General features: G+C 36.2%; 1 protein-coding gene across 4 annotated transcripts; it reads right to left on the bottom strand.

Moving 5' to 3' along the window:
* Nucleotides 1–1271: 1271 nt before the first annotated feature.
* LOC113038452 (sorting nexin-12-like) lies at nt 1272–8617 on the bottom strand. Of its 4 annotated transcripts, none has more exons than XM_026195865.1 (6): nt 8235–8617; nt 7698–7793; nt 5654–5778; nt 5399–5489; nt 4140–4150; nt 1272–2515 (listed from the first exon to the last, which is right to left on the bottom strand). In XM_026195865.1, exons 1-5 carry the CDS (start codon nt 8397–8399, stop codon nt 4145–4147), a joined length of 483 nt encoding a protein of 160 aa, XP_026051650.1. In that variant the 5' UTR covers nt 8400–8617; the 3' UTR covers nt 1272–2515; nt 4140–4144. The 4 variants fall into 4 exon arrangements, with proteins under 4 accessions (XP_026051650.1, XP_026051647.1, XP_026051648.1 ...); XM_026195862.1 differs by having other exon boundaries at nt 1272–2500; nt 5366–5489; XM_026195863.1 differs by having other exon boundaries at nt 5366–5489.
* Between the last annotated feature and the right edge of the window lie 4594 nt (nt 8618–13211).

Consider the following 13211-nt stretch of genomic DNA (forward strand, 5'->3'; position numbering starts at 1 on the left):
AAGTGAATGGCAAGTGTTACTTCATCCCTATTCTTGTCTGTGAGAATGGCTGATAAAGGCAAAACCTCTTTTTACACCTTGTGGACAAATCAACTTTAAATAAAGCATTTATGGAAACAAATTCTTACAATCAAATGTATACAGTGAAAATAAAATCACCTTTGAGCTCGTTTGTCCAAGTGACTCGCACACTGCCGATTAGACTCGACTATTAGTATATCCAACAGTATCCGGGATCTAAATGAGGAACATTGTAATCCTCTTAACAGGCTTCTTCTTGCAGTTGTAAGAAGTAATGGTGTCAGTTTATCCACATTCAAGCAGCGCTTACACAGCTTACATGACAGGCTCATTCAGGTAGACTTTACCTGCCCGCCATGCTTCCCTCCCCATCTTTAATCCAGAACCATTTACACAAGGGCAAGTGGCCTCAAAAAACACAGTTGCCTTCAATAGAATGGTCTTTAAATAAACTGGAAACACCCAGATTTGTGTAGCACAATCATAATAATATAGAATTTACACTACCAGTCAGAAGTTTGGATTAATGATGTTTTAGTTGGAGGGGAAAAAAAAGTATGCTTAAAAGGCTGTATTTGTTTTATAAATTAAAGATAAACAGTATAAAAATGGTAATATTATGAAATGTTAGTACAATTTTTAAAATATGTTAAAATGTAATTTATTCCTGTGATGACAAAGCCATTACTTCAGTGTCACATGATCCTTCAGAAATAATTTCAATAAGATTTGCTACTCAAGAATTTCTTCAGAAAACCAATGTTTAAAACGGCTTTTGCTGCTTAATAAATTTTGTTTTGGAAATAAATGCAGTTTGGGACCTTTCTATTCCTGAAAAAAAAAAAAAAAAAAACCTATAGCTAACCGTTTCCACAGAATTATTTAACAGACATTGAAAATGATGCTGAAAGTACTGCTTTGCCATCACAGAATAAATAACCATTTCAAAATTTTAAAACAAACCATAGGAAAAACAAATAGAAGTTATTTGAAATTGTAATACTTTTTCACAGTATTAGATTACAATTTTTCCTGAGCCATTTTTTATCATATGGACCCTTGCCGAGCATAGAAACCTGTTCCAAATATATCCTAATTATTTCACAATTTTGACCAATAGGCCTATACTATAATATATAAAAGGTTTATTGTTAACCCCCACAAGGGTTAACTTGCACACTTGAGTTTCTGCAGCGCTGCCACCTCGTGGCTACATTCAAGAAAACAGAACATAGAACAAAACGAGAAAATACACTGAAGGAGACAGAGAGGGTTTATTCATGGGTAGAAAGGATGGCTATCTGTTTAAAAATCAACGAGTGCCCTTTTACACACAGTCCTGAAAATAACCAGAATAGAAAGAGCCAGAAAAGAACAGAACTCGTTCTAAGAGAGGGCATATAGAAACATAACAGCAAATGTGACACATTCTGTCATAATGGAATTCAGTTTTTCACAGTGATTGAATATGTACATTCCCGAAGCGTTACTGGTACACGGACACTAAACAAACGAAAATACATTTAAACATGGTTGCAAAAGCCTTGTTTTAACAGATTTAAAGGTCAAAGATACAAATGAAATATGGAACGTAAAGGAAGACGTTGTCGAGAGGCAATCCTAGTTTTAGCTTCTGAAGTGCTACATTTGATGAGTTCTTGATAACTTCTCTTAACCCTGGTAAAATGTATTCATTTCATACTAAGCATAGTTCAAATCTATACTTACTGATATACAAATTGTAATTATACTTTATTTGGAGTACTATTTGGTGCACAACACACATTTCATAATATTAAGCCAAAAATGTGTTTTATTGTCACTATTGATGCCGATTGTATTGATCTTTGAATAACATAATTCTTTATATACCTAAAGTATACTTGCAATAGTTCTGCTTGAGCACAAATATAGGCCAACTTCACTATATCTTCAGTTAAGACTTCTGGACTACTTCCACACAGTTATTACACTAAAAGTGCAACTGCAGGGTATTTTAATATGTTTAGAAATATGTAAATGTGTTTGTAGTATACTTAGCACGAAATACATTTATTTCAACTACATTTAAATATATTTATTTTTCAATAGGGGAAGCATGTTGCTTTAAATTGAAATAATTCAAGACTTAAACTTTAAATCAAAAATACACTGAGGAATGTCATGGGGCCCGATCAAATTCTCTCTCTCTATATTTGGAGAAAAATCTGTGGGTTACCAGAAAGGTTTTATGCCAGGAATTTTAACCAGATTAAAATATATAGAAAATAATATATTTGCTTAAAGATCAGCAAAAAAGAATGTGTCTTTCCACAAAAAGAGTGCATGAGGTATAAATACGGCTTTTATATGAGTTTGAATAGAGAATAGAAATATATACAGAATATGATGGACAGCAGCTGTGAAAGGCTTTGACTGATGTGCAGAAAGAGCTGGTAGAGCAGACGGGTCCAGGACAAGGAGGGGGGTTTACCAAAACCTTTGGATCACAAGCCAGGAGACATGAAACAACACGGTTAGAGATCTTGACAGTTCTAATGCACTCTGGGCAAACTATGCTGCCTCCATTATAACATACTAGTTTAGGGGTGAAAGCTTACCTAAAAAACTAATTTTGTGACAACAACAATATGAGTCTCACATAAAATAAACTATACCATTCAGCAAGTTCACACAAAAATACAAAAATAATGATGAAATGTACTCACCCACAGGCCACCCAAGATGTAGATGTGTTTATTTCTTAATTGTAACAGATTAAGGCATCATTAAGGCGTTTTGTCTAAAAAAAAGGTTGCTTCTGGCCAATACAAGTCCATAATCCAAAAAAAAAACACTTAATCCAGTGAAAGAGTCCATCCTCTGTTGTCCTCTTAAATCAAAAGTATTTGTTTAGAGCTATTTTCCTTGTGAACAAAGCTTGATATGTGGATATTTCTCTCTTGGTTCAGACAAGATGATTTTTTCACTAGAGAAAGCAATATTATGCATTGAGAACTTCAGCCAGAAGCAACGGTTTGAAGTTAAAGGCATACTTCACCCCAAAATGAAAACTTTGAGATCAATCGCGTACCACCATGTCGTTCCACACCTGTAAAAGCTTTGTTTTCTTGTAATTTCAGAGAATATCCGTTGAACAAAAGCAGTAAACACGCTCTTCTGTGACAGCTGTTCTGCACAGATGCGTTGTTTTCGTTCAAATCAAAGCGCAAATACAAGTAGAAAACATCTACGCAGTTTGCGTTCAGCTCATTCTCCAAAATAGGGCTACAGTGAAGTGGAGAGGTAAAGTCGCTATTTTTGTTTCCTTCGCTTACAAAAAGTATTTGCGTCGCTTCATAACATTACAGTTGAACCACTGATGGCAGATGAACCATTCAGACAATGTCTTTCATACTTTACTTGGCAGTCTATGGGACAGTCACAAGCCTCCCGGTTTTTCATCCAAAATATCTTAAAATGTGTTCCGAAGACAAATTAACAACTTTTACAGGTTTGGAACGACATTGGGGTAAGTGATTAATGACAAAATCCTCATTTTGGGGTGGAGTATCGCTTTAAGAACATCCTCTAGATTTGTTTCTTACAAACATGCAGCATTTTACTTCACTAGACAATATTAACTGATGGACTGGAGTCATGTTGATTACGGTGATGCTTTTCATCAGCTGTTTGGACTCTGATTCTGACGGCACCCATTCACTACAGAGGATACTGGTAGTGAGTTAGTGATGTAATGCTTAGTTTCTCCAAATCTTTTCCGATGAAGAAACAAACTCATCTACATCTTGGATGGCCGGAGGGAGAGTACATTTTCTAAGTTTAAATTTTTAGGTGAACAATTAATTCCTTTAAAAAAAAAATTTAAGCATGCAAATCAGGACATGCAGCCAATAGTAATTTTACAAGTGCACGTTGACTCTAAGGGACATGACAAGCAGATGCAAAATTTAATTAGCAAAGCAACAGGATGTAAGACAACGTTAGAATGAGTTTTGTAAGTATGACCATCAGACGGCATTTCCCCCCGTGTAATTGATTTGAATTATTAGCATTCATGCAGACATCTTTATCCCACATCAGTTACAACATACTGAGAGTAAAAAAACAAAACTTACTTCATTCACACCTAAAATGGAAGAGAGAATAAACAGAATAAGGAGAAAAGTTCGGATATTATATAATCTCCAGCCGGTGCTATATTTTGTTTTACTTTATTTACAGACAAACGTCACAGGCACAAATCGATGAACGGGAGAGAACATAAATAGAGTCATTCTGAGGAAAATGACTGAACTTTGGCAGGACAACCTTTAAACAGTTGGCACATATTTTGTCCTCTAAGGGAGCGGTTTTTGGATCTTTCGCACGGTCGACTCGGTCAGAGTTTAATTTGGACTCACATACAATGCAGGTCTTATTTCATACCAAAAATAAGTACATTTGATTATTAGTTACTTTGGAGAACTCCATAGTGGTTGACAAAAGGACATTACAGGACTTAAACCCTAATATCAGTTTTTAGAACATACCTTCCAACTACTCAAAGCCTATTATTAGTAATACATACTAAACAGGCCTGATATATACTCTATTTTTGAAAAATGTTTGTTTGCTAACACAGATTAACTTGAATCTTCCAACAAAACCTCAGAACCACATAAAATGCGTAATTCAGATCGAAATGCAACTTTCATATTTTTATAAGATAATACTTTAAACTTTTATTCAAATTATGGGGGAGGGGATCTGAATTATGTGATTAAAAAGTTGCAGTTCCCCTTTTTATTTTGAAGGAAACAAGCTGCAAAAGTTAGGGGAGCATCAGGCAACACTGAATACAAGTGGAGTTTGTTATTATGAATACTGGCTAGAACTGAACAGTCTTGCCGATGGTCACATGACAGCTTGCTTCTTTGTCAAACAGTGTAATGCTTTACATTTATGGCCATTTTTCTAATCTGATGCAAATCCAGCTCTTCATTGCTCCCTAAATGTTGACTCTTGAACTCGAAGAGCACGTGTTCTTTCAACGGACGCCAGAGAGGACAAAGTTATGAGCCAACCCTCTTTGCTTTACAGTGCTACAGCTTAATGTATAGTTAAATAATACACACACACAGACATATACTAACAATTACATTGTGTAGATAAAGAAATACAATGTGTGTGTAAAGAGAAACTCTCTGACACATGTACAAAACATGATCTTTTAAACAAAACCAAGTCCTGCGCGGTTCAACCAGTATCTAGCTTTTACTCGATGTAAAAATAAATGTTAATCTGCACTATGTATGCAGGTGAATAGGAATAGACGCTGACAAGCGAAGAAAGAAGACCCTCCCTTGTCCCAGTTCGGAAAACCCTACTGCCGTACTTTTCCAGGAATGTAGTTCCGGTCAATACTTTCTTCCTGCAGGAACATGTGAAGACAGCGTTCGTTCTGGGCCAAAGGATGACCTGCAATTCTGTAAAGTAATAGAAGAAAAAATAAATCCATGAAATCTGAACCGACATCTTACAATATATTTGTGTAATCATTTCAGGCCCTCAAACATTAATAATTAGCTTGACTGTCTTGCTCTTCCTTTATAATTTAAAGTGTCCTTCAGGTATCATTTCAATGGCAAACCTATTGATGAACTGTTCAAGCCCAGCTCGTCTCTCCTCAATGAAGGACTCCTCAAAAATGCCCTCATCTCCACGGAAGGGAAGCTGTCTCTTCAATGCCTTTCCAGGCAATGGAGGCACAACAATCTAGAAAAAGAAATTCACAGTTTAATAACCATTCTACCCCTATAAAGCATACCGCATCATATTTGATAGAAATTAATCTAAGGCTTCTAGATGATCAAGACGATAAAAACCTGTTGCACACAATCTACTACATGTCTTCTTTCACCCGACTGATAAGATTACACTTTTTCAGTACGTTTATTAGGATAATTCCAAATATGTAAATAAAAAATTGCATCAGGCTTTTAAGAAAAGTTTGTTTGTCAATCTCTCAATCATCTTTCCATCGCACACACACACACACACACACCTAAAGGACTATTAGGAACACCATACTATAACTGTGTTGAAACTCCTTTCACCTTCAGAACTGCCTAAATTCTATGTGGCATTGATTCAACAAGGTGCTGAAAGCATTCTTTAGAAATGTTGCCCCATATTGATAGGATAGCATCTTGCAGTTGATGGAGATTTGTTGGATGCACATCCAGGGCACGAAGCTCCCATTCCACCACATCCCAAAGATGCTCTATTGCCCCCTTCCTCAAATCTTGCCCTGTAGGTCCAATGCACAGCAGAGTTTGGCTCAAACCCTGATCAAAGCCACCTTCCTGTGATTTTCTAATGACCCCAGAGACATTGATCAGCATGCTCAGGTGTGTTCGATTAAGGTTAGAGCCAAACTCGGCAGGAAAGTGGATCTCGAGGTCCAGATTTGAGGATCCCTGCTCTATTGAGTTGAGATCTGGTGACTGTGGGGGCCATTTTAGTATAGTGAACTCATTGTCATGTTCAAGAAACCAATTTGAAATGATTTGACCTTTGTGACATGGTGCATTATCCTGCTGGAAGTAGCCATCAGAGGATGGGTACATGGTGGTCATAAAGGGATGGACATGGTCAGAAACAATGCTCAGGTAGGCCTTGGCATTTAAATGATGCCCAATTGGCACTAAGGGGCCTAAAGAAAACATCTCCCACACCATTAAACCACCACCACCAGCCTGCAGTGATAACAAGGCATGATGGATCCATGTTCTCATTCGGTTTACGCCAAATTCTGACTCTACCATCTGAATGTCTCAACAGAAATCGAGACTCATCAGACCAGGCAACATTTTTCCAGTCTTCAACTGTCCAATTTAGGTGAGCTCGTGCAAATTGTAGCCTCTTTTTCCTATTTGTAGTGGAGATGAGTGGTACCCGGTGGGGTCTTCTGCTGTCGTAGCCCATCCGCCTCAAGGTTGTGCATGTTGTGGCTTCACAAATGCTTTGCTGCATACCTCAGTTATAACGAATGGTTATTTCAATCAAAGTTGCTCTTCTATCAGCTTGAATCAGTCGGCCCATTCTCCTCTGACCTCCAGCATCAACAAGGCATTTTCGCCCACAGGACTGCTGCATACTGGATGCGTTTCGCTTTTCACACCATTCTTTGTAAACCCTAGAAATGGTTGTGCATGAAAATCCCAGTAACTGAGCAGATTGTGAAATACTCAGACCGGCCAGTCTGGCACAAACAACTATGCCACACTCAAAATTGCTTAAATCACCTTTCTTTCCCATTCTGACATTCAGTTTGGAGTTCAGGAGATTGTCTTGACCAGGAATAACACCCCTAAATGCATTGAAGCTACTGCCATGTGATTGGTTGATTAGATAATTGCAATAATGAGAAATTGAACAGGTGTTCCTAATAATCATTTAGGTGAGAGAGATTATATATATGCTAAAGGTTGAACAAGCTGTCCTATTGCTTTAAAAAACGAAACAAATTTTCTGCCTATATTAGTTCAGATGTCAGGCTTTAGAGTTAAAACAAGCCGCTAATGAAATAATGAAATATAAACGAAATAATGTCTGCAAGGACATGTAAAGACAAGCATATATTATTTTTATTTTATGTAAACAAAATGTTATTTTATGACACTAGATGTTACCTTGCTGTCCCTTTCCAGCTCATTCTTCAGCCACTCGAAGTCGCTGTATCTTCGTCGAACACACGACTCCTTCATTTTAAAAATGGGAAGATTTGTCTGGATTTCACCGGAGAAAGCAGAATAAGTCACATGATTATTAAATTAAGTCTACATATCTAAGCTGTGTACACGATGCAGAATGTTCGAGAATTAATCTAACACAAATTGACAGATTAGTAAAACAACAAAATGATGCATTTGAAGCAGTAACGCACACGAATGTTTATCTTAAAGATGCAACTGGCTAGAGATGGTGGATGTTATTCCAACTGCTCTAACCCAACTTGCTCAAATAGAAAATCGATTTTAGACCAAAAACCCACCAGTTCATACAATAAACTCCCGTATTTAGAAGCTTTCCGAGGGATAAGATTATTTCACGTCGATATGAGGCGTTAGTTAGCATTAGCGCGAAAGCTAACGTTAGCTAGGCCGAGCCGAGCCGCAGCCCTCTCTGACACAAACACACAATCACTTTCATTCACTGGGACAGTCTACCTTCATCCGGACTTCATAAGTGGTGAAGCGGTTTCGGCCGACTCCTATAGTCTGCGGGTCGTAGACGTCGATTTCCAGAAAGTTGCTGGGAGGGCCGTAGGCGTCTGTCAGGTCCTGCGGTTTAGAGTTTAACCGGCGAGTATCGGCCACCGTGGCTTCGGACATCTTTGACGACTTAATTCAGACTAACTACGGGGAGGTGTAGTCTAGGGCACGTACAGATGAAAAGGTTTTGATTAAGACATTAAATCGATGGAGGTTAAAATGAGCTAGGTACTCCTGCGGATCTAAAACTTTGATGTGCCCAGCTAAGCAAACCCACAGGAAACCGTGCGCTTTTCCCGCACCCCCGATGCGATGATATGTGCAGCACTCTGGGGGACGTTTTTTATGAACCAGCTTTTTTTTCATAGCTAGCCAATAGGCGTTCTGTTTTGTGATGGCTGACACGTAATTGACCAATAAGATTTTAGAAGACCGCGAATGGGGCGGGCTCTTCTGGGTTCCATGACATGTCTTTACTGGAGGAGAAACTGGAAAGGTGTGGGTTCGAAAAACCAGAAATGTTTTTATTTTTTATTTTAATTTTAAATTTCTGTTATTAAATTTCTCAGATTGCATTTTTTTCATTATTGAAACATTATTAGCACAATCTATTTAGAATTTTTGTTGATTTCAGTGTTGTGGCATCTTATCATGATGAGAGGAAAATGCTTATGCTTATAGCTATTAAACCAAAGTCCCTTTGGTTAAATGATCTGCTTTAAAACATGCAAATGTACCAAAAGAATCCATAGCAGAACATAAACCAGTGTTAATTTATAGCTTCGCTTGTGTTAGCCTACTCTTCTGAATGAATCAGTTTTATTTTTACTTTTTGTTTCTCTATTATTTTAATTTTAGTTAACATTTTAGTCATTTTGTTGCATGTTTTGCCATTTTAACAGCTCATATATTTTGATTACTTTTATTTATTTTTATTAGATGTTATTTTATGTCTGTATCATTTTCATTTTATTTTTAGCTTTAGTTATAGTGCAACAAATTGTTTAATCTAAAATATGTTTAAGGTGTGGTTTGTAATCTAAGTAACAAACATATTTTTTTGGTTGTAATTTAATTTTAGTGTTAATTGACTATTAAAACCATGCCATAAACTTGCATTCAGAAACTTTCATTTTAATGATATATAAATGTGTTCTCCATTATTTTGTTATGTGGCACATTTTGGGTAAGATCATCAATCACACAAAAAGAATTAAAGCCAAAAGGCATATTTTTACCAAACTTTTTACTATTGTAAATTAGATGTAAATTAAATATTAGACAAGCTAGAAATCACTATCTGCAGCAATTTTTCTTTTTATGAAAATATGATTTAAATATTTGTTTTTCTCGTGTTTATTTAGTGCCAATTACATGATTACATGATATTTACTTACTGTATAAAAGACCTTGTCATTCCTCTACCTCTGGAGGGTGCCAAACATTAGCATCAAAAAACCAAGTTGATGTTTAATCGTAGACTGTGTTAAATCAACCATCTTGAATGATTAGCCTTTCTTTGACCTCAGCCCATAAGTGTGACTGCCTCATTGATGTTTGAACTATATATCTTTATATAATGGTGCCCAGGTACGGTGCCCCGTAAGGTGTCAGGTTTTGTTCACTTAGTTTTGTCTTGGCCACGACATATTAACTCTTAAGAACATGATATTATGTCATAACCACAAGATAATTTTGCGAGATAAGGACATCCTTATGTCGTGGTCTCAAGATGCTATGTTGAGGGAACGACATCCATTTCTCATGGCCACAACTTTGACATGTTTCTCTCGTGGCCACGAATTTAAAGAGCCAGTAAGATGAAAATTCTAAGCTTCCTATCACTGTTTAAAAGTCCTGTACAACAGGTTTAAATCCATCCAAGGTTAAAAAAACATTGTAATTTTGTCAAAATATCATTTTAAAATTACCTCAATTCTCAGAGATCCCCAAACGGTTCGCGCGAAGCTGTTCAAAAGATTCAGTTTCCTTAAACCCCACCTTTCGGTAGCATACTGTGTTTTGATTGGTCAACTGACATAGTTTTGATTGGTTGTTCCGCACACAACTTCATGGTAAACAATGCATTAGCATCTTTTTGGGGTGAATTATGTCTTATTCCTCTCATCGCGAAGCAAACAGTGAAATAAAAAACTTGAAGAACAGTCTCTCTGCTTTTTCTTCTGTGTGGGCGTATTCAAGCCGCACGCTTCAGTTTGAATCTGAATAGAGCGTTCAGCGCGGGGGTGTGGTCACATTAGATATAATGAAGGGAGACGTGAAAGATTGGACATCACGTTGTTTTCATTTGGATTACTTTATCACAGAATATCTGTTTTCGGCAGCACTTATTTAGTAGACATGTCAAGCTTTCTATAGATATTTCTCTCATGTCTCTTCGTTGAGTATTCACGGAGTTACACTTCATTTTAATGACGTGTTTGTAAATGAAGATCAGCGCAGACAAAGGCTGCAGACAGCACACCTTGTTTGCTATCTTTATTTTATAAGTGCACAAAGTTATGTCTGTATCCAAAAAAAAGTAGACCCTTTACAGATTAGATTGATGTATTGCTCTTATCTGTACGATTAAAACTGAAAGTGTAATTTAAGTTCTTTTCGGGGTTATCAGAGGAAAATGACTCATAACACGTATCCGCGTGAATCATATAGGGCAAGCACGACATACTGACGGTAGGCGGAGATTATTATGCAAAGTGTTCTAGTGATGTACATAGAGATGAGCAAAAGATTTGAAATCTATAACGACTCGTTTCAGCGATTCAGAGTCGAATCCTTACTTTAGAAGCCAATAACTTTATAAATCATGTACTTTTTGGTTTAATTACTTTGCACATTGTTTACACTGATGGACAGTTACATCATACACTGTAATACAGGTAATTTTTGAGTTCCCACCTGTGTGGCTCTTTAATGTGTAAACAAACCGGCGTGACCACTGCAACCAGGGATGATCAAAAATAAATAAAACATTTTCATTCAAATTAAACATTTAATTGAATATTTGTAGATTATTATTATTATTATTACATTAACTTATTAGGGCTATATTTTTATATTAATTGTTATATATTTCCCCTTTCAATTTGTGTATCGCTTTACCTAGTTAATGTTTCATATAATTATGTCAGCATTTGCTAGCCTACCATACATTTTGTAAATAAATGCCTGACAATTATGCCAATAAAGTTTTGACTTTATGATTGTATTTATGCCCATGTGTGATGATAAATGACCTTGTTGTTTTCATTTATTTTACGTCAATGATTAATTCCTCAACAAGACACTATAGTATTTATAATTATGGTCTATTACTTAGCCGAAATAAACTGAAATATATTTTACATTTAAACTGCATTCCAACAAAAATTCCACTCAGCATAATCAAAGCTTTTCTGGCATGTCGAGCATTTACAGTAGGCTATTATTTACAGAAGTATTCAGAACATTAAGTAAAGAGATTGAAATGAAGAGGGAAATGAATATAAATAAATATAAAAATATAACAAATAATAATAGGCTAAGAATAATAATATTATTAATAATAATATACAAATATTATGGGAAAAAGACGATCAGTTAATGGACTTACAAGACTGTAGGATGAATAACAATGTTTTCTTGTAGGCCTATTTTATATTATGTACTTGAAGTAACATAATAAACTTTACTTAAACGCCTACTATTGCATGTAACATAATATCACGTTCTGCACGAGTTAATATGACATTCCTCAAATTAATATCTCGTGGCCACATATTAGCATGTTCCCTTGAGTTATCATGTAGTGGCCATGACAAAACTATGTAAACCGACCATGACACCCAGAGATGTGTAAAGTACTAGAGAACCATAGTTGAGTAAAAGTACAAGTGCTCTATCAAAAAAGTGACTTGAGTAGAAGTAGAAGTGCTTTAAGCACCACACTTAAGTAGAAGTACTAAAGTATTCAACATTTTTTGTACTTAAGTATTGCAAGTAGTCTATTTTAAAATGTACTACTCAAGTACTGAAAGTAAAAGTAGAAGTATTGTGTTATGTAGCTATTAAAGAAAATAGTCAAAAGTTTGAACATATTGTTTTTACTATTTCAAATGATTAACCTAAAGGACAATCACAATTCCTTTGACTGTAACTTCTTGTAAACAAAAAACGGTTGCTAGGGTTAGTTAGCCCAATTTGCAAAATGATGTCATTGATAACTTACCCTCATGTTGTTTCAAACCCGTAAGACATCAGAGGGTCATTTAGAATTTTTGAAGCATCGAAAATACATTTTGGTCAAAAAATAGCAAAAACTACGACTTTATTCAGCATTGTCTTCTCTTCCGTGTCTGTTGTAAGACAGTTAAAAACAAAGCAGTTTGTGATATCTGGTTCGCGAACGAATCATTCGATGTAACCGGATCTTTTTGAAACAGTTCACCAAATCGAACTGAATCGTTTTAAACAGTTTGCGTCTCCAATGCGCATTAATTCACAGATGAATTAAGCTTAACTTGTTTAATGTGTCTGACACTCCCTCTGAGTTAAAACAAACCAATATCCCGGAGTAATTCATTGACTCAAACAGTACACTGACTGAACTGATGTGAAGAGAGAAATGAAGATGAACACCGAGCCGAGCCAGATAATGACTCGTTCACGAGTCAAGAACCGTTTCTGTCAGACGCGTCCGATTCTTGAGCTGATGATACTGCACATGTGTGATTTAGCGTGAAGCAAACCGACACACAGAGCGTCTGGAACCGAACTGATTCTTTTGGTGATTGATTCTGAACTGATTCTTAATGTTATGAGCCAATGTGCAGTCAACGCCAATGACGCCATTGCATCGAGCGCAAAAGAATCGGTGAACTGTTTTCTTCAACTGGTTTACTGAATCGAACTGTCAGAAAGAACTAACGTTAC

The sequence above is a fragment of the Carassius auratus genome, chromosome 21 (assembly GCF_003368295.1).
Source record: "Carassius auratus strain Wakin chromosome 21, ASM336829v1, whole genome shotgun sequence".
Taxonomy (NCBI): domain Eukaryota; kingdom Metazoa; phylum Chordata; class Actinopteri; order Cypriniformes; family Cyprinidae; genus Carassius; species Carassius auratus.